This window comes from Chiloscyllium plagiosum, unplaced genomic scaffold (genome assembly GCF_037043375.1).
Source record: "Chiloscyllium plagiosum isolate Xiang-an unplaced genomic scaffold, Cpla_swu_hap1 HiC_scaffold_14, whole genome shotgun sequence".
Taxonomy (NCBI): Eukaryota; Metazoa; Chordata; class Chondrichthyes; order Orectolobiformes; family Hemiscylliidae; genus Chiloscyllium; species Chiloscyllium plagiosum.
The window spans coordinates 37,803,206-37,829,812 of record NW_028270152.1 but is presented as its reverse complement, the minus strand read 5'-3'; the positions used below and the strand labels follow the sequence as shown (position 1 = coordinate 37,829,812).

The following is a 26,607-nucleotide window of genomic DNA, read 5'->3' as shown; positions in this document are numbered from 1 at the left end:
TTACAAGGATGTTGCCAGGGTTGGAGGATTTGAGCTTTCAGGAGAGGTTGAATAAGCTGTTTTCCCTGGAACGTCGAAAGCTGAAGGGTGACCTCCTAAAGGTTTATAAAATCATAAGGGGCATGAATAGGATAAATAGACAAGTTCTTTTCCCTGGGGTGGGCGAGTCCAGAACCACAGGGCATAGGTTTAGGGTGACAGGGGAAAGATATAAAAGAGACCTAAGGGGCAACTTTTTCACGCAGAGGGTGGTCCCTGTGTGGAATAGGCTGCCAGAGGGTGTGGTGGAGGCTGGTACAATTGCAACATTTAAAAAGCATATAGATGGGTACATGAATAGGAAGGGTTTGGAGGGATATGGGCCAGGTGCTGGCAGGTGGGACTAGATTGTTAGGATATCTGATGGGCATGGACGAGTTGGACCGAAGGGTTTATTTCCGTGCTATACATCCTTATGACTCTATGACTCTAAGCTGTTTTCAACACACATCTTTGCACCTCTGTCTTAAAACCTTTCCTTTTTCAAAATAAAAACAAGGCACAATAACCTCTTCAGGTCATAAAAGTATCATAATATTTTTCGCCGTTCTATTTCTGAGATCTACTCGTAGAAATAGTTTCTTTTTGTAAATGATTTTCAATAATTCATATGATGTGAACATTGATGGGAAAGTTAGAATTTATTGTCTATTCTTAATTGCTATTCAAAAGATTGTGAGAGTTGCCATCTTGAGTCATTATAGTCCTTGTGATATAGAAGCAATAATATCACAGTGCTGTTTTGGACAGAGTTATTAAGTTTTGACCAGCACTAATGATGGTGTGATGGTATAGTATTATGACTGGATGGTGTGTGCCTTGGAGGGAACTTACATGTAATGGCTTTTCCATGCATCTGCTGCCCTTGTTCTCCAAGGTGGTGGAGGTCATGTTTGCATGTTGATGCCAAATGAGTTTTGACAAATTGTTGAAATAAACCTTGTAGATGGTGCATGCTTGTAGCCATTATGCACCTTAAGGTGAAGGGAGTGAATGTTTAAGCTAATGAATGGGGTTTCTTGCTGGAGTGATGTTTCAGAAAGTGCGCATGCAGCTTTGAGGAATGACCTCAAAAGACAAGAAAATGTACTGAATATGGCAGTTGTAACTGAGATTGGATAAATATTGAGGGTGGTTGAAAGGTATTGCGATATTGAGACAATTTAAAGATTAACTAATGTTTTGTTTTTTCTTCTGGAGATGTTTTGTTTCAAGTTACTGTGCTGTGAGGCTTGTTAAAAAGCAAGCAGGGCAAAGGTTCGCAAGACGAATGCAAGAGAAAGTTCCCAGTCAGGACTTTCCTGATCTTGCTATGACCTGGAAAGAGTATCTCACTCATCACAGAATCATATTTCTCTCAAACTGACCAGTTACCTAATAGTGTCATCGAACGCTTGTTCCAAACCTGTTGTTAAAAATGATTAGTTTATGTAATCAGTGCAGTTTCTATGTCCACCAGAGTTTATTGTCTCAACTGATTGAGTTCAGTGGTTTGGTCCATATCCACCTAAATTTGTCTGGATGTTTTGCAAGTGGTTCAGGAGATGGGTCATTCTCACTTTGCCAAATTTAATTGTCTCTAGTGGGCTGCTCTTAAAAACCTGGTTGTTTTGCTGTGGTTTTGTAGTATAAAGGATACAGCTGTGTCAGTGTTTGCCCATCTTAGAAAGACCAGCTCTCAGTTTAAATGAGTTACTTGAGATGCTGTTCAGTCTTTTAAAACTAAATTGGTGGTTTCAACCCATTCAGTAAGTCATCATTTTCAATGTAAAATGTAGTTTTATGAAAAATGATAGAAGTCATTTGAAGTCCAGTATTTGTTGCCCATCACTCATTTTCTTTTGAGAAGGTTGTTGCGAATGCCTTCCCTGATATCTGGCAAGCCATTTCACAGTTATCCATGTTGCCAAGGATCTGGAATCTTTATTTGTTATGGCAAGAATAAATGTCACTTTTTTTTGATAGTTCTGCATCTTAGCTTATTCGTGATAAGGCATTCACCCACATTAATTAAAAATGTTTAAGTTAAGTTCCTGGTTCTTGGGTGAGTAAAGGATTTTCTTTGGGAATATTCAGACTTTTGTTCTAAGCTTGTGTGTTATGAATCGTCATTTTTGATACAATTCTATCCACAGATTAATCCCTATTTTACTATTTCTGGGAATGACAAGGGGTGGGTAAAATACACAGAATTGTGCAGAAAAATCAACTTAATTTATTTTGTAAATAAAGGGATGCCATTGAATTTAGGAGTTTAGCTATAGATGAAATGAATATAATTGCTAAATTAGGATCAAGTTTAAAAGGTAATCTTAAGAGTTTGAAAATAATGGTGTGTCGCCAGTGAACAAATGTGTAATATCTCATGCTTGCAATTTATATATACAGTATATATAGTCTATCACTGAGATCTAAACACCAGATGACTGCTCTGCACAGTGTTACAAGAGAATTTGACAGGGCATCAGTTTGGCAGTGAGATTCAATTTACTAGATGATGGGGTAGAAACTCACAGCTATGTAATTTATTTTTTGGCAGTTTAGAACATATTAAGTTATTTATATTTTGTCCTCCTTTATGCCACATAGATACTCGTCTCAGTCAAGACTGGGCAGTTAATCCATCACCAGATCTCTGACAATCACCGTGAACGTGGTAAAGAGTAGGTTTTGCTTATGACTCCATGATATTTTTTCCTCCTGGTTCCACTGATTATGAGGAAAAAGTTTTATTTGTGAAATTGGAGATATGAACTTGTAAATCTGTCGTGGCACATCAAATCTCTTCCAGTTGTGCTGTTGAGGCAGTGGTGGCTATGATAATGCCATATAGAGATTTGTGGCAGAATCAGACAAATGGGTCCACTAAGGATTGTCCCCCTTGCAGCTTTCATTCTTTTGCTGAGTGACAAGTTGCTGATTAAGGTGCACTGTAGTTTTTTAAATGCCATTTTAACTCTCCAATCTGCCTCATTGATATTCAGCTTTCTTTCCGGATGTCAAGAAACCTTGATGTGGAAATCAGAGCTGGTGCCTGGTGACTTTAGCTCACTGCTTCTTCTGAGGAGCCCTATGTTGCTTAGCACCAAACAGGGTCTCAAGGCACGATCCATGGGCACCAGCTACTTGTAAGCTTTGTACACTGACATTAGCATCTAATGTTTGGAACCTCTCGTGACCATGCAACGTCCCTCCAGTACACTACCAGACACTCAGGAAGTGCAGGTCACAGTAAAAACGAGGTTTGAATCATTGCTACAAGGACACTTTGTACATGGGGATAGGCACCCAGCTAACCTAGATTGGACTAAGCTGCATCTCAGAATTGCTCCCTTGCTCATTTGGCTCATGCTTGTACCATCCATGCCTTGCCCTGTTGTGCCAATTAGCATCCTGGTAGCTTGTGTTGCTGTTGACCGTTCTCCAATTTAGAAGTTGAAAGTCTTGATATGTGGCAGTGTGCTACATCAATGTCTCCTCTACAGAATGTGCCGACAGGCTAAGCGGCAAAAATTGGTCTGGGCACTTCTTGTTCGGGGCTGTGCAGTCAGGTCACTCAAGTGCGTGGATCAGGGTCAGTCCATTGGATCTGTCCACAGAATCTAAGGGTGGAAAGGGTTACAAGCCGACGGATCAACCCACAGTTATTTTTTGATGTAGTGAAGGAAAATCAAACCGGTTATTTAGAAATTATTTCAACAAATGTATTTTTATAAATATCGACTATTCTTTTTTTCTTTACAAGCCTGCTTGAATTAGATGCCTGATACTGAGCTTATTGTTTTTCTCTTTGCAGGATTATACAGAGCATTTCCTGTGTGATCTATTAGATGCAAGTGTTGTAAAGGCATTTTTGTACATGTCAATTCCTAAGGGAAATTCCTATACCTTCCATTCAGTGCCCCCAGTTCAAAGTAATACAAGGGAGGGACGTGTATCTTCCCACTTATTTACACTTAGATATTTGCTAGCCTAATGCCCTGGTTATACTACAATTTTACTTATTGGTTTTATTCCTTAGCATTACTAATAGCGTGCAGGAAAATCAGTGTGAAGAGCAATGACATACCAGGATTTGTAGTAATACTTAACAATAAAAAATAGCCTGACAAACACTAACATCACTTCCAGCAACTTTTGTATGCATTGGTTTTTCTGAATTTCCAAATAAGCTTTTAAGATGATATTGTCAACTCAGTAACAGTCTTTGATTCAGATGGCTAACTGCCTATTCTGGTAGTTGAAGTCAATGTTAAAAATCCTGTGCTGTTATTTAAAGGAGATTCTGCTAGTTCTCTAGGCAACATTGCTTTTGATTGTATTGATTGAAGAAGTAAGTTAATTCTGCTATTAAACTAAATTCTTTGTGCAAAATGGCTGCCACATTTGCTAATGTAATAACCCCTGTAGCTGAAAGTATGTGAAATGCTTTGAGGTGTTTGCGATAACATTTAAAGCATGCTTTTCCAGATCATCTTGGAATTGATTTGGTCCATTTGAATCCTCAAAAAAACTTTTTTCAAGTTTTAAAATTATTTGTAATTGATAGGACAAGGTGATGTTTTAATTACAAATAGCAATTACAATCAGCAGATTTTGTTATCCAGTGAAATGTTAGTTTATTTGTTTAAAAAAACTTAAGTTATTTGAAGATGAAAGAACATTTCTCAGTGCACAATATCATCTCAGAGAAAGTGAGGACTGCAGATGCTGGAGATCAGAATTGAGGATGTGTTCCTGGAAAAGCACAGCAGATCAGGCAGCATCTGAGGAGTAGGAGAATTGACATTTCGGGCATAAGCCCTGATTCCTGTTGAAAAGCTTATGCCCAAAATGTTGATTTTTCCTGCTCCTTGGATGCTACCTGACCTACTGTGCTTTCCCAGCAACACATTCTTGATGCACAATATCGTCTGTCCTACTGGAAAAATTCCCGTATTGACTTGTTTGTGATACAGCCAGTTAACATCTCTAAGTGGATGCTGACTTATTTCTGTTGGTGATAATACAAATGAACAACATTTACCTTTGCAATCACAATTGTATCAGATTATGGAGAGCATTTTACATGAACTCAGTGCTAGATCTTCTTGAGGGTAGCAGAAATCGAAACTACCACTGTCAAAATGATAAACGCTCATGTAAATTTCTAAATTGCATTCCTCAGATCTGCTAAACATAACTTAACAGTACATTCTCTGCAATTTGAAAGAATGAGAGGCGACCTCATTGAAACTTGCATGATTCTGAATGGACTTCAATAGCTGTGAAATAGTTTGCGCTGGTCATCTGGAACCTACAGCAGGGAGACAGTCTTGGGATAAGGGGTTGAACAGTTAGGACTGAGATGTGAGTGTCTTCAGACAAAGGGTTGTGCATCACTGGAATTCTCTGCCCCAAGAGGTTCTGGAGTTTCTGTCACTGAATATAATTAAGGCTGTGGTCGTTAAAGTTTTGGACCCAAAGAGCATGAAAGGCTGTGGGGAATGGGCAGGAATGTGGAGCTCAAGCTCATAATCAGCCCTAATGAATAGTGGAACAGGCTCAATGGACAATATGGCTTCCCATTGCTTGTACTTGTGTGTAATGATGTCTGCAAAGAGATTGACTATCACTTGTAATTTTCAGCGTAATATTACATAAAAGTCACAGCGAGCTGATTTCTTCCTGATGAAATCTGTGCATAAATGACTACTGGTTGCATGTTAATTTCCTTGATTAATTGTATTGTCTTTTGAGTTACTACTTCTGAAATGCAACTTCTTTATATTGTCTAATCTCCGCTTGTAAAAGTGTGAGTATTCCTACATATGAACCACTTCCAATGACCACAGATACATGGCTAAACATTTAAATGTGATGCAGCCCAAATCATCATAACAGAGATTGCTGGAGTTTGACAGTGATTTTTGACATTCTCTTGAAAAATGTTTAATGTAAGACCTGTGACTTAATTAATCTGAGAGCTGTAAATCTTATCTACCACAGAGTATTTTTGGCCCTTGTTCCCCTTCGGAGTTCAGAATTCTCTGTGTAGTCACATTTCCAACTGATGTATCTTTGTTTTGCATAATAATGGTGGAAGAAGAGCTGTCTTTTAAATGTCAAATGCCATGAAAGGAGACAACACACACTTTTTTGCACTTTTGTTATTACCTCAACTGGTGGCTCTGTGTTTACAGATGAATTTTACAAGAAATTTGGCCACAAATTCCTATTAGTAAGATTGTGGCATAGAAACCAGTCTAATGAGTTTGGGGAGAACCCAAGCAAATATTTCTGACCAAGTTTGTGTAGTTAATGTACATGTTTCCATCATGGCTGCTAACTTGGTTTTCTCAAACTACTATTGGTTTGTTCCTCAACAGCTAAGAGTTTATCTGTTGAAGAGTTGAATCATAATGTTTAGGAGATGCCCAGATTCAATCCAGAATCTGTTCCAGTGGTTGGTAATGAGGAAGCTCTTATTGACCACAGTGCTGCTTGGTTAAGAATGGAATATTGGCTGCAGTGAATTGGCCTGCTTGATCTGCCTCATGAATAGTGACCTCTTTGAGATAATAGGGAGTCACCCATAGTCCTGCAATTATATGCTGTCAAGCATTTAATAATAGGAGAGTGTAGCAGGAAGGGGTTCACAAGCAGCAACTCATTACATAAAGGCATCACTATGATAAATCAATAAACATTTGACGCGCCACATAGTTAGATCAGTGTAATTGTAACAAAGACTTCTATACCCTTTGTTCTTCTTATGCCTAAGTCTATTGATATCAAGATGATGGCAAGGTAGGGGATAATCAGGCTCTCAGCTCTGTCTGATCCATCTCACATGATCGGCGACATCCTTTTTTTCATTTGTTTTCTCATTTAACTCTCTTTTCTTCCTTCTGTGGTTGTGGGGAGCTGTCATGCTGCGGATCCAGTCCGTTCCTCATAGTCATGGTGATTGTGGTGTGAGTGGCTGCTCAAACATTCATGGAGTGGTGTCTGTTTTTTTTCTCTGATGTTTTGGCAGCGTTTGCAGCGATGGCAGAGTGAATGTCTCTTGAGTGACTGTCTGTTGGTCCTCGGGAGTTGCTTTGGGCGGCTGGTCGGATCTCTGAAGTTGGGAATGGATCTCGCTCCTCGAGTTAGTGCAGTCTCCTGGCTATGTTGGCGCATGGAGGCAGCCTTGGCAGAGGCCATGTTCTAGGTCTGGTCAGCGGTGGCGGCAACTGCTTCAGCATGCTTCCACCTTCGTGTTTCAGCCTCAGGAACAGCTTTGGTAGTGTCCAGTAAACACTTTGGAAATCAAGAAGCTGTAGATGAAGCACAAAAATGAAATTTGATCTAAATTTATATGATTGATTTATTTTTATAATTTATGTAATTAAAATGGCACCAGATTATGGCAACTTGTATTTACTGTATTTTCATTAAAACATTAAACATCAAATTGCTATACTATGTGCAGTGAGCATTTTTGTTTAAATGTTTGAATCCAGAATATTTAACACAAATAGTGCTGGTTAGATGTCATAAGAATCACCTTGGGATGTGCCAACTGTAGAACTCCTTTGCTTAAGCATAAGCTTACTGCAGTTAGTCACCAGTTGATTTGTAAAATCAATTCCCCTTCTCAAGTCAACCAACCAGTGAGGAGAGTTAAAGCCCACAGTGTCTGACTACTTCAAAATTGTCTGACTAGGAAATGTCTGAAAGAATGTCTGACTAGGAAGTACTTTGGACAATAATGTGCGAGGTATATATTGCTTAAGAAAAACGAAATCATTGACATTTTCCTGACATGATTATAGAAGGTTCATGAGTGGTGATAGGTACATTTAGGTAAAGATTAAATTTGCATCATATGTTCTGTTAGTTTGCATATTGAGTTTACTGAATATAAGAGAATAGAAGCTAATTTATAAAGTTGGTGAATAGACCCAAAGTAATTGGAATTTTAAGGGTGGCCCATGTTTACTTAATATCACCAGCATTGTACGTAGATAATCAATAAACATTCTGTAGCCCTCTCAGCTTAGTACTAGAGCCAGTGAGTTTGGTAAGATTGAAGTTGTCCCCATTAGAGAGACAAACTATTAATGTGGGAACTCAAATCAAACAGGTAGTTTGAAAGTAAATATAATTAGTTGAAGTCACTAACTGGGACAACTCAGGGTGCCACGTTGCAGTGGGGATAGATTGCAGGGAGGTATTTGTGTTGATTGTGTTATATCCATATGATTTCTCACAGAAGTAGGCTGTTGGAAACGGTTTTGAGAGAAGCAGAGAGAATCAGTCAGAAGCTGTTGACAGTAACTGAGGGCAATCTGAATCAAGAATGTTTTCTGATTTGGAAACACTGAGAAGGAAAGCAGCGTAACGCAGGCTTCAGTTGGGATGTCCGCAACCATGAGATGCTTAGGGAGAGTTGGAGGGTTGCTTAGTTGGAGGTTAATGGAGCAGCAACAAAAAAATTTTGTACCTCAGATAAGAGCAAGAATACTGAGGAAATCAAAATTAATTCCTGAAAGCAATGACACATCCATGTTTGGTCCCATGAGCAGTTTGGAAACAATAAAGGTCCTGTGAAGTAAAGGGGATCTCTTGGATGGAAATTTAAGTGAAACAGAATGTGCTGTTGACATTTTTGAGTGTAAGTGTTTGTGAAAAATAATTTCAAGTTAGTACTACTTGCTCTGTTTCAGTCTTGCACGGTAAAAGATTTTTTAAAATTCAAGATTGCAAATCTTGTGGCATAATGCTTTCAGTTAACTACAAGTTTGAATTTATATTTAAATGTTACTGGTCTCCAAGCAGATGATAATACTCATTTTTGGAATATCTTGCAGCTGGAATATGTAGCATTTAAATTTATTGAGTCTGGGGAAAATTAGAAGAGTGTGCAGCAAATCCAATCTCTCGAGTCTGCAATCAAAGAACTGCATCTATTCCACTGAATTTGGAAAGGCATTAGAATGAACATTTTAGCAAATTTTGTTTGTCAAACTGTTCATCAGAGATTTAGAAAAAAAAACAGCCAATACCCAAGTGTATACTTTTTAAAAATTTTTCGAAATAAGGTCTGTTTTAAGTACTGTACCAGACCACAGGGTGACACTGTTGTTGCTAGGGTTTATGAAGTGATCTTATTGGAAAAAATGAATGATTGATTGTTTGGAGCACAGATTTTAGTGTTTGTAGAACAGTATTGAATTACTGCAGATTGTAAATGAACTAGCTGGAGAATGAATGGAAGGAAAGAGATTAGTATTAGATGCATACTATTATGCCCATATTGGAGCAAATTGAGTCTGAACTTGGCAGCTTTGGTGTACCTCCTTCTGAATGGATATTTAAGACTTAGTACAGAGATGCCAGCATGTTATTACTGTCGTTTGTTGCCAGTGGGTCTTAACTAGTTGCTTTTGTGTCACTGGGTCTGGTGCCATGATAAAGCCTCAGCAAAGAATGCCAGACTCTCTTCTGAGATTTGAGGGAATAAGATAACTTCATTTCTAAGTTATCAATGTAGCATCTGTGTTTTTTAATAAAATCATTGTTCTAACTAGTTGCCATAATCAGCACTTAAATGATAATCCTTTAGGTTTCTCAAAGGATTGTCAAGTATTTGAGATACAGTAACTAATAGCGGAAAGCTGCCTCATAACTTTTAAAATTATATGGTGTTGACTGAAACATTGAAACAAAGACTCCTTTTCAGGTGTGAATCTGTAATATGATCAGTGCCAGATTTCATTTCAACGTCATGTTAAAATATAGGTTCAAAATATACTTTGAAAAATTAATTACAAATAATGCAGAATACTTAAACAAATTACAATGCAATACAAAGCAGGAAGAATATAAGAGAAAAAGATGGCTCTCTTTATGATTTGCAATATCCAATGCTGTATGTATTATTTCAGTCTCCTCTTGATGTGCTCATCTGAAGATACAATACTATCAGTGGAACATATCACCAGACAAATGAGGAACAATGTACATAGAATATGGGTTCTCAAAGTTTTAACAAAGTAGTTGGTGTTGATCATGTATTTTTAAACCTCAATTGTCTTTACTTATTCAGATGGCTCTTGTATACAATTGGACCAAAACAAAGTTAATGTTACAGAGTGAGTGATGTAAGAGGTCACTGCCATTTACTGGACTAGCAACGAAAGGGATGAAGTTAGTAGGGTCTCACCTCTTCAGAAGCTCATACCAATCAACCATGTAGATTAGATTCCCTACAGTATGGAAACAGGCCCTTCGGCCCAACGAGTCCACACCGACCCTCTGAAGAGTAACCCACCCAGACACCTTTCCCTCTGACTAATGCACCTAACACTATGGGCAATTTAGCATGGTCAATTCACCTGACTTGCACATCTTTGGACTGTGGGAGGAAACCGAAGCAGACAGAGGAAACCCATGCAGACACTGGGAGAATGTGCAAATTCCACACAGACAGGCACCCAATGGTGGAAGCAGCAGTGCTAACCAATGAGCCACCGTGCCACCCCAGTCAGGTTGCACACAATATTGCTGTATTAAAGGTAAAACACTGTAGATGCTGGAAATTTAAAACAAACAGATGGTTGAAAGAAATGCAGCAGGTCTAGCAGCATCTGTGGAGAGAGAAACAGAATTAATGTTTTGAGTCCAGAATGGCTGTTATTCAGAATATGAATTATTGCGGACTTTGTTTCTAGAAATAATTGTGTTGAACATAAATCTCTGGGTAATAACCATTATTTCATCGGTAGAGCCATGAGTTGAAAGTCAAGATCAGATGCACAAAACAAACAATGAAGTGCAAGGCATGGGTTAAGCATGTTGGATGATTGGTATCAGAAATGTCATCAGTTTGACATTTGGAGTGAAATCATAATCATTTATATACATGTTTCTTATTTCGCTGTTTGATAATGTTAATGAATAATTTGAAGTTGTTAACTTCCTATTGAATCATTGAACTTGCTGCCGAGGTGGCATTTATGCTTCACATGGATTTTCCTATACCCTTTCATCTTATTCGATCTGAATACTTAATTTATTCTCTAATATTTATCTGGCTTGCCTTTTATATGTAAAGTCCAGTAAAGATTTTATTCTTTTCCTGAAATCCAAAAACCCAGGTATTTTCTAAAAGAATGAAGCCTCAATGTTCACGGTTTAAATGAGAAAAAAGTATAAAACATAAGTCAGAACAAGGATGCTCAAAACTACATTCCACCTTAAATAGTCACTTGCATTGAAGACTGCAGAAGTGTACTAAACACAGAGACTTACTTATTTTCTAATCTAAAATTGTTCACTCAAATTTGTTGCACAAAATTTGACTTGCACCTCAAACCCAAGTCAGACACTTATTGCAAAATCAAAGATAAGCCACTTGGTCTGAGTACTGCTTTAAAGGTTCAGGCATGGGTTGAGATTTTCTGGGGTCTCTGTTTACTTTTGAAAATATTTTCACTTCACATCTCCTCCAGCTTGCCTATCCTTATAGACATGCTGCTCAATACCATAGAGAGCAGTCGGAGTCAGGTTGTTAAGTATATTTGAATCTCAGAGTTGCTTTTAATTAGTAACGGGATTGAGAGTTATGGAGAGAAGGCACGAAGGTGAAGTTGAGAATCATCAGGTCAGCCATGATCTCATTGAATGGTGGAGCAGACTCAGTGGGCTTCCGCTTCTGTATCTTAACATTTTAATATAGGTGTGCTTATAGCTTAAAGTGCAGTCAATTCTGGTCAAAACCCTCCTGGAACACTGCTGCTGATCTTTAATGCTGGAAATTTGCAGATGAAACTCTCTCTGTCTTCTCAGGTTGGCTATCCTAGAGGGTTGACTCACTCTTAGTGACATCGTTTAGCTAACAAGTGGTTCAAACCTTTCTCATGAGCACTCAGACTTTCTGTTGAATTCTATTTGAAAGAGGTGTACTGCAAGTTTGTTCAAAACTAAAGCTGTGCTGGATTCTCAACTCCACCATCCAGAAACATCATCTCCTACAATTAATTTATTATTGATCATTTAACTACAGTCTGTTCTGCTAAACACTGGTTTCTTCAATGCGAATTGGCTTTAACATGATTGAAAAATTTAGACTGTTAAACGTAGGATACGAGCTCTCCTTACCTGTATTGGCTATAACGCAGTTCTGACCCCAGTAGTTTAAATGGTGCAGCTATTGCATGATTTTCTTATAACGTGAGATCGCATGAGAACGGAACTATCACATTATATCAGAACTGACTGTATTTGTCTCCTGAAGCATTGGTCGCATGATCATTTACTGACAGTAAAGAGTTTTACCAGAAACTACCACCTAAATTTAAAATATAGGTTCACCACAAAAGGCATGTTTTAAACAAAACCCAATCATGGGATATGGGGATTGCTGGCTTAGCCAGTATATTGCCCATTTCTAATTGCCCCTGAGAAGGTGGTGCACCACCTTTAAATGCTTGTAGTTAAGGACTCCCTAAATGTTTAGACGTGGCACAGTGGGGGGAAATGACAATGCAAATTCAAGTTAAGCTATCAAAGTAAAGATAAACTTGCATTGTCTAAAATATCTGGAAATATACCATTGGAAATTCTCTAACTGTATGCTACGCTTCAGCAGGTATATCAAAATAAAGAACAGTCCCAAAGTCATTCCCAATTATTCCAAGATGAAACTTTGTCTTTTGAGAACTACTCCCATCTCCTTGAATTTTCCTGGATGCTATTATCACGCGCAGTGCACACCTTGACTCCTCTGATTTTTTTCAAGAGGCTTGTTTTTCTTGTGACAGAAATTAAATTCCTGAAAGAATCTTGTTTGGTCATTAATACGAAGCAGCTCTTTCTGATTTTGCACAGCACTGTTTTGCTTTGGATCGGAAGTGTTGCTGTCCTTTTCTTGAAAGATAACTCACCTGAACGAGTTTATTTCTACATGGCAAAGGGTTATATTAATTTTTCTCTGAACTGAAGTAATTATCAGGAAGGCTAATTGCATATTCCTTTTTAGAATTCTTTGTTTAAGGAATATTTTCAAAACTTAATTATCTGTAAAGTTCAGAATTCATGATGTTTGTAGGTCCCTTTGCTACTCTACCCCATTTAGACTGTTACTACCTGAAGCTCTCTTCTGCCTACCAAAATACACCATCTTTCACTTGCCTTTTGCTAGAGAATATTTGTTGGTTGCATGCCATTTTGGTTGTGTCTCGGGTCAGAGGAGTTTAGAAATTTTACTAAGTTGGCCAAGCAGGAATTATAAATCTCTTCGATCTTATTTCGACTTCATCTTTTGCCAAACCAAGATTATTGAAATCTGCTTTTTGATTTTATCTTACATAGGGCAGTGTTTAGGCAACAACATGATGTGAATAGCATTAACTTGATAGAAGAAAGATGAAAACCTTCATTGTTGCAATTCCTTCACATTTGGAATGCAACATCATTTTGTTGGTTCCAGCCATAAATGCATGTGACTACCTTTGTCAAAATGTGATCAAAATCCTGTGGATAGGTGGAATCATGTCTGATTAATAAATAGGATATGTCATTTGTGTGTATTTATTTACCTTTGGAACATCCAAGGACAATATCTTTTTTTTAATATTGCATTATTGGCAGATGTACACGCGATATAGTACTGAATCCAGGTTTGCCTCAGTTGTGTCTCATAACTTTTGCTTTTGGCTAAGATGTTTCTTGCTTCACTAAGAACACTGTGACTACCATGTTTCTTGGTAAATTTCAGCTGATGTGGCTTAGGTTGTGCTTCTCAGGTTGTTAGGTTAACAAATCAAAATAACATGTCCTCTTAAATATGCATTGGGCTAATAAACATATCTTTCTGATTCTGAGTTCTGTTAATGCAGCTGTTGGTCTCAGTAAAGTCAAGCATACTTTTTTTTAAATAAATGTATAGAAAATAAAATTGCTCCCCAAAATGAACCTAAATTAAAAATCGATCTCTTTCTATCACAGGATTTAAAAATTAACTTTTGTTGGTCATATTACATTTTGTGTGCAGAAATTGCTTTCAGTATGCTACCACACATTACAGTTAAAACTTCCTTTCGAATGTTTCTATTTCACACAATCGCAATTTATATGAAAAGCAAACACTGGTTGCATGGAAATGAAGGATTTCATAGTAGCTGGTGAGTATTGGGTGAGTTCCAATGCTAACCACAGCAGTGAAATGCAAACATGAGCTCCATGTAGCAACTAAAACTTTGGCAAAAGCTGGCTTTTAAGCACTGATGTGCAAGTCTAACATGGTTTGAACCTAAGCTTCATTCCTAATTTACTGAGCTAGCAGCTGAGAAATCTCATTGTACATTTCCCACCCTGAGTAACAACAGAAATATTTTATTCTCAAAGATAATAGTTTTTTCCCTCCAGCCCTCTGCTTCAATATAACCACTTAATTGAATGTTCTTTCTTTTTAGTAGCTGTAGTGAAATATTATTTTCATCTTTTGTGGAAAAATTGTGAAATATTTCAAGTTTTAATAAAGTATTGCAAGCTGTGAATATGCTGTCATTAGTAGATTCAGTAAAGAATGAAACCATATAAGGAAACCATATTTGGTTTTGTTGATCATGTGTTGATCTTCTCAAATTGTCTTTTTATCTTAAAAATCATAATAATTGAATACATAATGTAGAAATAGGGTTGCAAGAATTCTGTTTGGTAATCTTGCCCAATAGCAATATTTAGTTTTCTTTTAAATGAACATTTGTAGTGGAACTTAATTCCCGTTGGCTAATTTGCACAGATTTTGATGAAAACAGAAGATATGCAGATTCTTGGTAAGAAAAATAGAAGCAAATTGACTGGCTAAGATGATAGATCTGTGCTATTAACTTGAATAGTTTCACTAAATTAGCAATTAGTGACCAGCCACTAATATGACCTTAAAGTTAGAAAATGATTAAAGCCATGAGTACATTAAAGTGCATTTTTTGTTGCCTTTGGGGAGGCAGAAGGAAAAGTTTCAGGAATCTGACTTTGGTTGCAACACTTGGGGAAAGAGAGAGGCAGCGGGAGCAGACATCCAGCAATTATTAAATGAATTACTATCTTGAAAAATTTTAATTGGGATGATACTTCAGTTTTGTTTGAGTCAGTAAAGCATCCGTTCACTGTCAAGTTTCTTCCTGAGGTGAGTTCTTCAAACTTGTCTGTCTGGTATCTTTCTCTGCAGGGGAACATCAACCAAATGCAGTTGTAGCTTGGAACCAAGATGTGTGACACAATAAATAATAGTTGTTGCTACAATTTGGATGGATCCTAAGTGTGCTGTGCAATTATGTGGTTTGCATGACGTGTATTGAAATTTCAGTATCTTGATTATTGGGAAAGAATATTCCTTTTTTCGTGGTAGAGGGCAAAATTTAAAATGTATGTTTTCAGATCCTATTAGAAATTTGAGGTATTTCATTTGGATGTCTTACCTAGGGAGCTCAGTGAAGATTGTTCATAATGATCTATGAAAAATTGCTGAGGGATATTGACCTTCTTTTGAGTAGTACAAGTTGATAGATAGTCTATTGTATCACTTAAGGCCTTTGGAATTTAAAGTCAGGTTACAACTGGTGACGGTCTTCCAGTTAATCTTATGCCAATTACACTATGGTTTATGGCATTAGCACACCCCCAAAGATGTCATTGTTGGACTGATCAAGATATAGTTTAATAATATAACTAGGGAAATAATTTTTAAGGTAGCTTCATGTATAATATTTTTTGTGGACTTGAGTTTGAAGGGTTGTGGATGCCTGGACATTTTTTCAAATAGAGCAATAAAAAGATATTGACACTTTTTTTTAACAAGGCAGTTTCTAAAGGTCACGTGTCTAGTGATAACTATTTGTTTACTGTAGCCACTTTGCCTTGGTTTATGAATGTTGTTTGCAGCTTCTACTTTGGAGTTGATTGGGTTTTTCAGTTAGTAGCCAGCCTGGCAAAGGAAATGGACTTCTTAATCCAGCTCTCCTATTTGTGAAAAATCTCTTGTTAGTGGTTCCAGTGTAATATCTGGATCCCTGGTGTGTATAAATTCTGAATATCTAATTGAAGGATCCCTTCTCTTGTGGATTCCTTTCTCCCAAAGGAATTTAGTTTTTAAAAGGAGCCAATTTAACCTGCAGCCTTGAGTTAGAGAAAGAGAGAGAGTTTATTACTTAAAGTGAGAAGGAATAAAAATGCAACATGTACAGATCTGGAATAGGGTCAGAAGTCAGATGACGTGAGGTTATGGTCCAACAGGTTTATTTGAAACCACAAGCTTTCAGTGTATTGCCTCTTCAGATAAAATGATGAAGGGACAATGCTTCGAAAGCTTGTGATTTTAAATCAACCTGTAGACCATAATCTGGTATCATCTGACTTCTGACCTTGTCCAACCCAATCCAACACCGGCACCTCCACATCAGGATGAGGAATAAGAAGTGCTTTGACTGTGATTTTAACAGGACATTGGCACTTGAATACAGGCTAGTACACGGAGTACCTTAGTCCACTAACATACCAGATTTCAAGCTTGGTTTTAACCTCTATCCGTTTGTACTTCTGAAAAGGAAAATTGCAAACAAGTCTGTTGCCTAAACTACTGTCCTTTGTCCACCATTTTCGTCACAGTCTGAGATACTCACAGGAGATGACAGTTCAATTTGGAGTATATTTTTTCCCTTCAGAGGACTTTTTGTCACCTTCATGAATATCATTCCTGAACTCCAGAGAGTCATTGGATTTACTTCAGTCATCTTTTGGCTTTATCCTTTTCTCTGAAAAACATGGCAGAACTGAGAGCTCAATCTGTCCATAATTGATTCGGATTATGATCCAGAGGCATGACAAAGTGAATCGGGAAGTAGTAAAACACTGCATTTGTTGCCTGTAATCATGCCACTAGTGCTTAATACTTTTCATAATGTAAATCAAAACATTGGCATGAGTTGACAGTTGAAGAATTGATCAGGTTTGAATTTATGATAAATTGTATTAATGGGATGTTATCGTAGATTGGAGGATGTTGTTCTGATCATAATGATCACCTAGTCTTCAGGTCCTTGTTATATTAGGACTAATGTAGTGCTATTTCTCCTCTTTGGGTGGATTTTAAACAAAATGTAAAGACAGTGCAGAACAAAAAAGAATCAATGTATGAAAAAAAGTGTGTTTCAAACTAAGTTGATACTTTAGTGGTTAAAGATTGAAAAGGAATGATAATTGTGTAACATCTCCACTAATTGTTTCAGGGACACAAGGAAATCTGTTGATGGATCAAGGAGATGAGTAGGTGTAGCATTATTCTTGGAAACTTTTGATATACACTTATTATTTGAGATGACAAAAGTGTAAAAGTAGAGAATTAATGGAATTTCTGAAGCTAAAGTATTTTAAGCTATATGTTTGTATACAAAATTAAGGGTGCTATTATGTGTGGCTAAGTGTAAATAGATCAGGTAAGTATGATGGGTAAGAATCATGGAAGTAGCTACCATAACACAATAGGATTTTAAGCTAGCATTTGCTGGTTAAAACTACAATTACCTCAAAGAAGATGACTATGATTGTTGGTGGTCAGTCATCTCAGCTCCAGGACACCACTCTAGGGGTTCTTTGGAAGATTATGCTGGCCCATCAATCTTCAGCTGCTTCATCAATTACCTTGCTTTTGTCATATGTTCTTAACTGTGAATGTTCACTGATTACTGCATTGTGTTTGGCACCATTCATGAAACTGCAGAGGTTGAAGCAGTCTGAATCCAAATACCACAAGAGCCTGGACAGTGTCCAGGCTTAGGTTGACAAATGGCATGTAACAATCACACCTCAGTGCCAGGCAATTCCTGGCACTGAGGTGTGATTCTGAGAGCATGACTGTGAGGCTGTTGCTGAACCTGTCTGAGTGACAGCTCTCCTATTATTGGCAATGACCCTCAGATGTTGGCAAGAAAGAGTTTGTAGGGTCAACTGGACTGAGTTGGTGTTCGGTGCTACATCCAATTTCAATTTTTTTTTGGAGGTTTTAGTGATTGATACAACTTAATGACCTGACAGGCCATTTTTGAGAGTCAACCACATTGCTGTTGGTCTGGAATGACACATAGGCCAGACCAGGTAAGGAGGGCAATTTTATTTCCCTGATGGGTATTTCTGAATGTGATGGGTTTTACAGTAATCAGTAATTATTTCATAGTTATCATTTCTGTCGCAACACCTTTTATAGAAGAAGACCTTTCAGAACTAAAAGTAAGACATGTCAATAAATACTTTGATCCATTGTTTTAACTTTTCAAAGCAAAATACTGTCAATGCCGGAGATGTAAAATAGTGCAGGAGAAGCTCAGCAGGACTGGCACAGTAATGGAGAGAAAAAAAACAGTATTTTTAATCCATTTGTTCAGAGAATAGCCATTGGACTCGGTGTTCACTGTTTTTGTCTCCACAGCTGCTGCCAGAACTGCTGAGTTTCCCTAGCACTTTGTATCTGATGGGTGAAAGCTCAGAATACAGAGATTTGGATCTAATGTTAAATGTAAGAGTTTTGGTATTGAAATAAGAAATGCTTCTTGAGGAAGCAGAACTGAGTGATGTCAAGGCCATGTCACTAGTTTAAGATTAGGTTAAGTGAATTGCTAAAGGAAATTGAGAGAAAATGATTAGGGATGGGATCTATGCAAGTATCTGGAATTGAGACGAGTACTCATCTGAAAGATAATCATGAAAACCAAGTAGTTGGATCAAGCAGTCTGCTGCATTTGTAGTTATTTCTGTGTAACCTATACAACTGAAATTTGGTGCAGTGTGGTTATTCCATATGAGATATTGAAACTGTATTCATGTTATGAACACAGGATCATATACTTAACATTACAACAGTTATAACAAGAATAACAAAACAGTTTCTTCCTTTTGCTATAGCAGTAAATTTCATGTTAGGATCATGGGTATTTTAGAGACTGTATTATATATGTCTGTTTTCTTTCCCAGGTTGATGCTTTGAGGTTGCGACTTGAGGAAAAAGAAAGCTTTCTTAACAAAAAGACAAAACAGCTGCAAGATCTTACAGAAGAAAAAGGAACACTAGCAGGAGAGATACGTGATATGAAAGATATGCTGGAAGTGAAAGAGAGAAAGATCAATGTCCTCCAAAAGAAGGTAGGCCTTCAACCTAAGAGTTTAGTAAGTGATGGGTTTCTTTTCACTGTTAAAGTTGCAGTTAGAACATTATTTTTTGGTGTGTTTGTTATGTATCTAAACTATAGTGCCAATCAAAGGAACTTCTGAGATCCAATACCAAGAATGTACTAAAGGTTTAAGATGAGAGTCATCAGCCCATCAAGTTTAATTGATGCAGAATTTAGTATTTCCATAAGTTTTTTTTTTCTTATTCTAGCCAAAAATCATCATCATCACGTGCTGGATGTTCTGTGAAGAAGAAATCCTCTTTGTCAGTTTTACTTCAGTCTATGGCATTTCATGCTCTCCACTAAAGCATTGAGCTTTCAAAATAAGTGCTCAGTATTGTAAGGCATGGTTGCTTTATTTTTTAGGTGCCCCTCATGATGAATTAAGTGGTCATAAATATCACACATCCATGTGGCCTGAAGCTTGCTGATGCATAAACCTGATAACATTTAATCATTGTGTTTGCTCCGCTGCTAATTTATGGATGCTATTCTGACTGCTATTGTAAACCAGATCAAGATGCAAGTTATTCTTTATCGTAGTCCTTGTCACAATGGGCCAGAGAAATTTTGTGCCAAAATTGCAGGTCTGGTTTTGTTGCTTTATTTCTAGTAAGGTATTCCAACTTGCACTGGATTGATGTAAAGTCAGTTATTATTGCGTTAACACTGATTTTACGGATACCTCGTTTCATATCGCGAAACGTACATTTTCTATTAATTCTGATCCTTGTCTGCCATTAACTGAAGCCAGTTTTATTTTGTGGCTTCTTCAGGGTGTCAACTGACTTTATTTAAGTTGCAGGTTTCATTGAATGTAGAAGATAATCCCACCGTCTTTTTAATTTTTCTGTCTGTCTGACCTAATGAGTGTTTATGAACTTCCTGTTCCAATTTCAGATTTCTACCGTCTGCAGTAGTTTGCTTCTGCAATGAAATAATTTCTACAACACCATTAACATTGCTTTTTTGCATCTTTAAGTTGAGCATTTGAGATGCTTAATGTTGGCCTATATTTTTCTTTGAATTTTTTAATCCATTTTTATTTTATTTCTTTGCCTGGACTTGGGTCTCCTTTCCTATCATTATTTTCACAATATTTGGCACTATTACTTTGCAGTCAAGAGTGTGGTGCTGGAAGAGCACAGCAGGCAGCATTCGAGGAGCAGAAGAATCGTCATTTTGGGCCTGAGCCCTTCACTGTTGCTTTGCATCTAATTTCAATGAAAAATATTTTGAGTCTAAGGAAAGCCTTTCTCAGTGATCCCCCTTATACGGGGCTAATAAGTTCACCAATCAGCTCAGTACAATCTATTATTTATAAATCAAATTCCATTCAGCTAGCATCCATTTTCCAGCCATTCACTTGTCATCCTAATTTTGTTAGCTCACACTCTGCCTTTTCCAAAGTTCATTAATAATTCAGAAAACAGTCTGTTTCATCTAGTTTTAAAACATAATGCTGCTTATCAAGGCACTTGTTATGTTCTCTTCTCATAACATCTGCAGCATTTTGAATCTCTACTCCTTTTAGACTAGTTGCATTCCTGTCAGCTTGATGTTTGCCATAAAAATAACTTCATAATTGCTTCATTGAATTTCCTAATGCACCTTCTAGTTTTTGCCTTTCCACAGTTTTTCACCTTGTCATTAATTTGCACTCACTTTTTTCATCAGTGTTTTTCTCTTGAGTAACATTTTCCCTTTTCTGAAGCTTCCTGTCATTGTTTACTCCAGCTTAGTGAAGAACAAAGAAAATTACAGCGCAGAAATAGGCCCTTCGGCCCTCCAAGCCTGTGCTTGAACTTGTGACCCCTAGTAATTGAGTCCCACACTCTTGGGGGGGAAAAATCTTCTTGTTATCCACCCTGTCTATACCTCTCATGATTTTGTAGACCTCAATCAGATCTCCCCACAACCTTAGTCTTTTTTACAAAAATAAGCCTAATCTGTGCAACCTGTCCTCATAGCTAGCACCCTCCATACCAGGCAGCATCTTGATGAACCTCCTGTGCAACCTCTCCAAAGCATCTATATCCTTTTGGTAATGTGGAGACTAAAACTGTGCGCAGTATTCCAAATGTGGAGAACCAAAGTCTTATACAAGTGTAACATGACCTGCTAACTCTTGCACTCAATACCCCGTCTGATGAAGGAAAGCATGCCATATGTCGCCTTGACCACTATTGACCTGCGTTGTCACCTTCAGGGTACAATGGACCTGAACACCCAGATCTCTCTCTATATAAATTTTCCCCAGGGCTTTTCCATTTACAAAATAGTTCGTTCTTGAATTGGATCTTCCAAAATGTATCACCTCCTCCTCCTGCATCTTCAACTGCATTCTGTAGTTCTCCAGATCATCGTCTTTTTCATTATCTCTCCTATTAATTCTAATATTAATCATAGATGCTAATGTTGAAATTATGCAGATCCTGAATAATTACTTTGTCTCCAGACGAAGCTGTAAAATTGACTGATCAAGTGGAGACACACATTTATAAGCAATGCACTGCGAGATACTTGGGCACCCTTCTTGTGATTTGAAAAAAAAATGCAGTAAGAGGTAGTAGAGACAGTGAAGGGACCATGGCTTTTTTTTGGTAAGCATAAAGGGATGCAGGTTGTGGGGCAAAGGTTTGGCAGCTTTTAAATAATGACAGTAGATGGTTGAGATTGGTGTTGCTGTGCTTGACATCTGTACAGTTTTTTTTATTCTGAAGAAAATGAGGTAGCTGTTGATTTGGGTTTGAGGTATCTGTGAGATCATGTTACTGGTGGAGGACTCTCAGAAATGAGTCGAGAGTGTGTTGCTGGGAAAACACAGCAGGTCCGGCAGCATCTGAGGAGCAGGAGAAACAACGTTTCGGTTTCTAGTGGTGCCCATGTGACATGGGTATATTTCATTTCAAAAGAGGTTCCTCCTGCAGAGAGAACCTGATGGCAAGAGTGAGATGGGCACATGGATTGAGGCAACAGCAAACTCCTCGTTGCTTTCAGGGGCAATCTGATGATGGGATAGGGACAGAACGCTGTAGCAAGGGATCATAATCAATCAGTGCAATCAATGGCTCCCTGTGGCCAGATCTTAAAGCAAAGAACATGCTACCTCCAAATGTCAGAGTGCCAGAAATGTCCACATCTCCAAACAACTGCACTAATTTCTGAGCTCATGGATAGTTTGCTCAAGAGTACCAAACGTTTCAGTGCTATTACTAGACTGCAAGGTCCAAGGCCTCAGTTACAGCGTGCATTGGCTGTCAAGCCTTTCATGGACCAATCTGGAACGGAATTCCATCTCCTGTCTCTCCAAGACATCAGCAATCGCTGCTAGTGGATTCTGCGCGTTTTTGTTTGTAACTTCGGGACAAACCACAAATCCTACATTCCCTGCCACCCCACCTACTACAATTTTTCACCAGCCCTCATGCACTGACGATGATGAATTTGTTAACCATTGATCTCCACGGGTTGAGAGTTCAGCGCCTGGACAGGTCGGGTGGTGCTCCTCAGTGTGTCCCAGCAAAGGTCTCCTGGATAGTGGTGGTCTCCTGTGCTTTACACAACCTGGTACTGCTGAGAGGGGAGGCCTGACTGCTGAAAACACTTTGAGTGTGACGCAACTTCAGCCAAGGTGCAAGATGAAAAAGCAATGAGTCACCAAAGCATCCTAGCAGATCTGAGGAGATTGTTGGCGGATTTGACAAGATAGAGAAGAAAGAGAAGATGAATATATATACTTGTGCACTTCAGCTACTTGGAGCATTTTAAATATGCAATCAAATACACATCCATACTCCAAGCACACTCAAACCACTGATCTTACTCTGCTGTAAACTCAGACTACTTGTCCACATGATTCTATAATGTGCAAATGCTAAGCACACATATAATGGTCAAGTGCAATTCAACGATTAGGTACTTCCTTCCACTTTGAGACAAAGTAATGATATGTAGATCTGTACTCATCTCCAGCAGGAGAAAGTGAGGACTGCAGATGCTGGAGATCAGAGCTGACTCATCTCCAGCAGCCAATGTCTAGCCAGCTGGTTCTGGCTTTTCATGAAAATCACAGTTACTCGATTGAAAAGGCCACACAAGCTTGCTTATAGGTGATTGCAGATGGATGGACACTTCCATTCCCTGAACTGGGGCAGATATGCCCTCTGAAAACTCTGTCAGATCTTCACACAGTTTAGACTGAACTCCAGCATCAGCTGCCTGATGGATGGCAGCAGGGGTTTATCATCATCTTGGTGCTCAGCATAGGTCTGATCTTCCATAGCTCAGAGTGTCAGTAATTGGTGCCTGAGGCTCTAGAGTCATATAGTTGTACACTATGGAACCAGACACTTTAGTCCAACTCGTCCATGTTGACCAAATATTCTAACTGATCTAATCCCATTTACTAGCATTTGGCCCATATCCCTAAAAACCCTTCCTAATCATATACCCACCCAGATGCCAGATGGAGACAGAAAGCAACAGCCACGATCAGCATCACTGTGCCTGGATCCATGCACTCTCATCTCTGCAGGATACAGAATCATGTGGGCTTTTTTTTGTACAAGTTAAGGAACAGAAATTTGTATTAGTTTTTTGATTTATAGGAAAGCTAGAGCAGTAAATCTCTCATTGAATTGTAGTAATTGTGACCTTGTTTTACACTGCTGTTTCTGTACAGGTTGGGTTTGGGAAGTAACAATGTTGCTCAGCAGACAATCATCATCTGTTAGACGAAGTGATGTGCTCACTCCACACGCATTTCAGGAGGATTCTTGGAATTTTGATTGCTTAACTACTGTAGGTGCCAATTTAGGTGTGGATCAGTGTTCAGTGCTAAATTAACTGAGGCTGCCAGAAGTCAGTGACTCCTTTAATAACAGTGATCTGTGATATATTATCTTCATCATCTATTTCTCACCTCCAAGTCTCCAAAAATGAAAAGCAGCATTTTCAACAAAGGATCATGTCTTAAGACAAGCTAGAGATTCTCCATCCCCAAGGTTTTTTGTCATTATATTGCAAAATTCTTCTGGGCCAGGAGTTGCACCTATGTTTTTCTTGATTAGTTCATTGATGTGACATTGTTGACCACCCTTAATTGGTCAGAGGGCAGTTAAGAGTCAACCACATTACTGTGGGTATAGAGCCACAATAGGCCAGACCAGATAAGGATGGCACTTTCCTTCCCTAAAGGACATCAGACAACCAGATTTTTTTTTTTTCCAAATATTGTTTCATGGTCGTCATCATTCTTGATTCCAGACTTTCATTGAATTCAAATAATCATCTGCCAGGCAGAATTCAAACCTGGTCCTGAGAACATTCCCTAGGTGTTTGGATTAATAGTTTAGCATTAATATTATTAGGCCATTGCCTTCCTTCCACTTGATTTAAGTCCCTGTCCCTGCTGCATTCTCTTGATAAAGGTGGTCACCTTCAGTTTGTTGGGAAGAAGATTTGCTTGAGGGGCTTGGAGGAGAGAGTACAGGGAGCCATGGGCTACCCACACTCTGGCTCCTGCCATGCTGATAAGCAGGTTTCAACCGCAACTTTGTCGAGAGATTTGAGGACAACTTCTGGATGATGGGGCTCAATGACTTTTAAATAAAAAAATATTTAATTGGATGTGGATGGCTCTGGAAAGTTTAGCATTTGTTCAACTCCCTGATTGCCCTTGAACTGTGTGGTGGTTGGTCACTTCAGAGGGCAGTTAAGAATGCACATTGCTATTGGTCTAGATTCACAAGACCAGATACAAATACCATATTTCTTTTTGACAATCGATAGTGATTTCATAGGCACTATGGCTGAGACAAGCTTTAAATTCCAGATTTATTCAGTGAACTTGTGTTTCTCCAGGTGCAATGGTGGGATTTGAAGCAATGGTGGGATTAGGGTTTGAAGAACATTAGCGTGGTTTGCTGAATCACTTACCTGATTCTCCCCTCTTCTGACTGTTGGGTATTGATTGCAGGCTGCTGAATTCTGGTATGCTCGAATTTAAATCTGGGTTTGAGGCTGATGACTGATCACACAGGATGCCAGCACTTTCTTCCATGCCAGGTGAGGATAAGCACCTCACTGGAAGCTAAGGATCAGTGACCCCACCTGCTGGCCATTTATTCACTGTCTGGTGCAGGGTAACACTGTAAATAGAGCAGGAGAGCCTTTGTCAAGCACTTTCAACTCTGATTCCACTTTGCTACCAGGTCACGTGATCTTCCATTGGGGTGTCATTGGTAATGCTGTGACCACTGCTGTTAAACATATGCACACAGAAATTTGCAGTATGGTTTTGAAATTTGTAGGGCAAGAACAGTCAGTATAGAACACAGCACCAAATAAATGAAAGTTTCTGCAGGCTTGCAGATTGATTGCATAAATGACAAATAGTATTCAAAATAGTGAAGCAATGTATTTTATTCGAAGGAATAAGGAGGCTACATATTCTTTGAAGGATTAACCTAAAATGCGAAAATGTTGATACACTCAAGTGATTAGACAGTTGTGCAGGCAAGGTGAGGGAAGGTACTTGGAACTGGCAAGCCAGGTGTGGAGTATAAATGCTGGGATAGAACATTAGAGCCGCTTAGATTGCAGTTGACACAAAGATAGTTTGAAGGACAGATAGTGTTGAGGAAGCAAGAAGGCTGCAGAAGAAGTTGGACAGGCTAGGAGAATGGGCAAAGAATTGGCAGACAAGAAGTGATGAAGTTAGAAGGCTATGGCAAGAGGGCTAGAGAGTGGAACTAGCTGCATAGCTCTTCTGGGAACCAGTACAAACATGATGGGTTGAATGGCCTCCTGAACTGTAAAATCCTATGATTCTGTGGAATGCAATATGGGAAATTGTGAGGTTATGCACATTATTAGGAAGAATAGAGGCGTGGACTATTTTCTAAACTGGGAAAGGTTTCTGAAATCTGAAGTACAAAAGGATTTGGGAGTCCTAGTTCAGGATTCCCTTAAGGTTAACATGCAGATTCAGTTGGCAATTAGGAACACAAATGCAATGTTGGCAATCATTTTAAGAGGGCTAGAATACGAGAGCAGAGATGTACTGCTAGGGGTTTAAAAGGCCCTTGGATTATTGAGAGTAGTTTTGGGTTCCATATCTAAGGAAAGATGTGCTGGAGGGATTGCAGAGGGGGTTTATGAAAATAATCCTAGCGATTAAGGGTTTGTCATTATGAAGAGTGGTTGAAGATTCTGGGTTTGTACTCAATGGAGTTTGGAAGGTTGAGGGAAGCACCTGATTGAAATTTGAAGGGCCTGGATAGAGTGGACATGGAGAAGATGTCTCAATTAGTAGGAGAGCTTAGGACCCAAGGGCACAGCCCCAGAGTGAAGGACCAACTCTTCAGAACTG

General features: G+C 38.5%; 1 protein-coding gene across 10 annotated transcripts in view; it reads left to right on the top strand.

Moving 5' to 3' along the window:
* erc2 (ELKS/RAB6-interacting/CAST family member 2) overlaps positions 1-26,607 on the top strand; it is an 846,554-nt gene that overhangs the window by 304,944 nt on the left and 515,003 nt on the right. For all 10 annotated transcript variants that reach the window (XM_087994311.1, XM_087994312.1, XM_087994315.1 and 7 more), the window contains one exon: positions 19,036-19,203. In XM_087994311.1, coding sequence (XP_087850437.1) covers positions 19,036-19,203 — 168 coding nt within the window. The remainder of the gene's footprint in view (positions 1-19,035; positions 19,204-26,607) is intronic.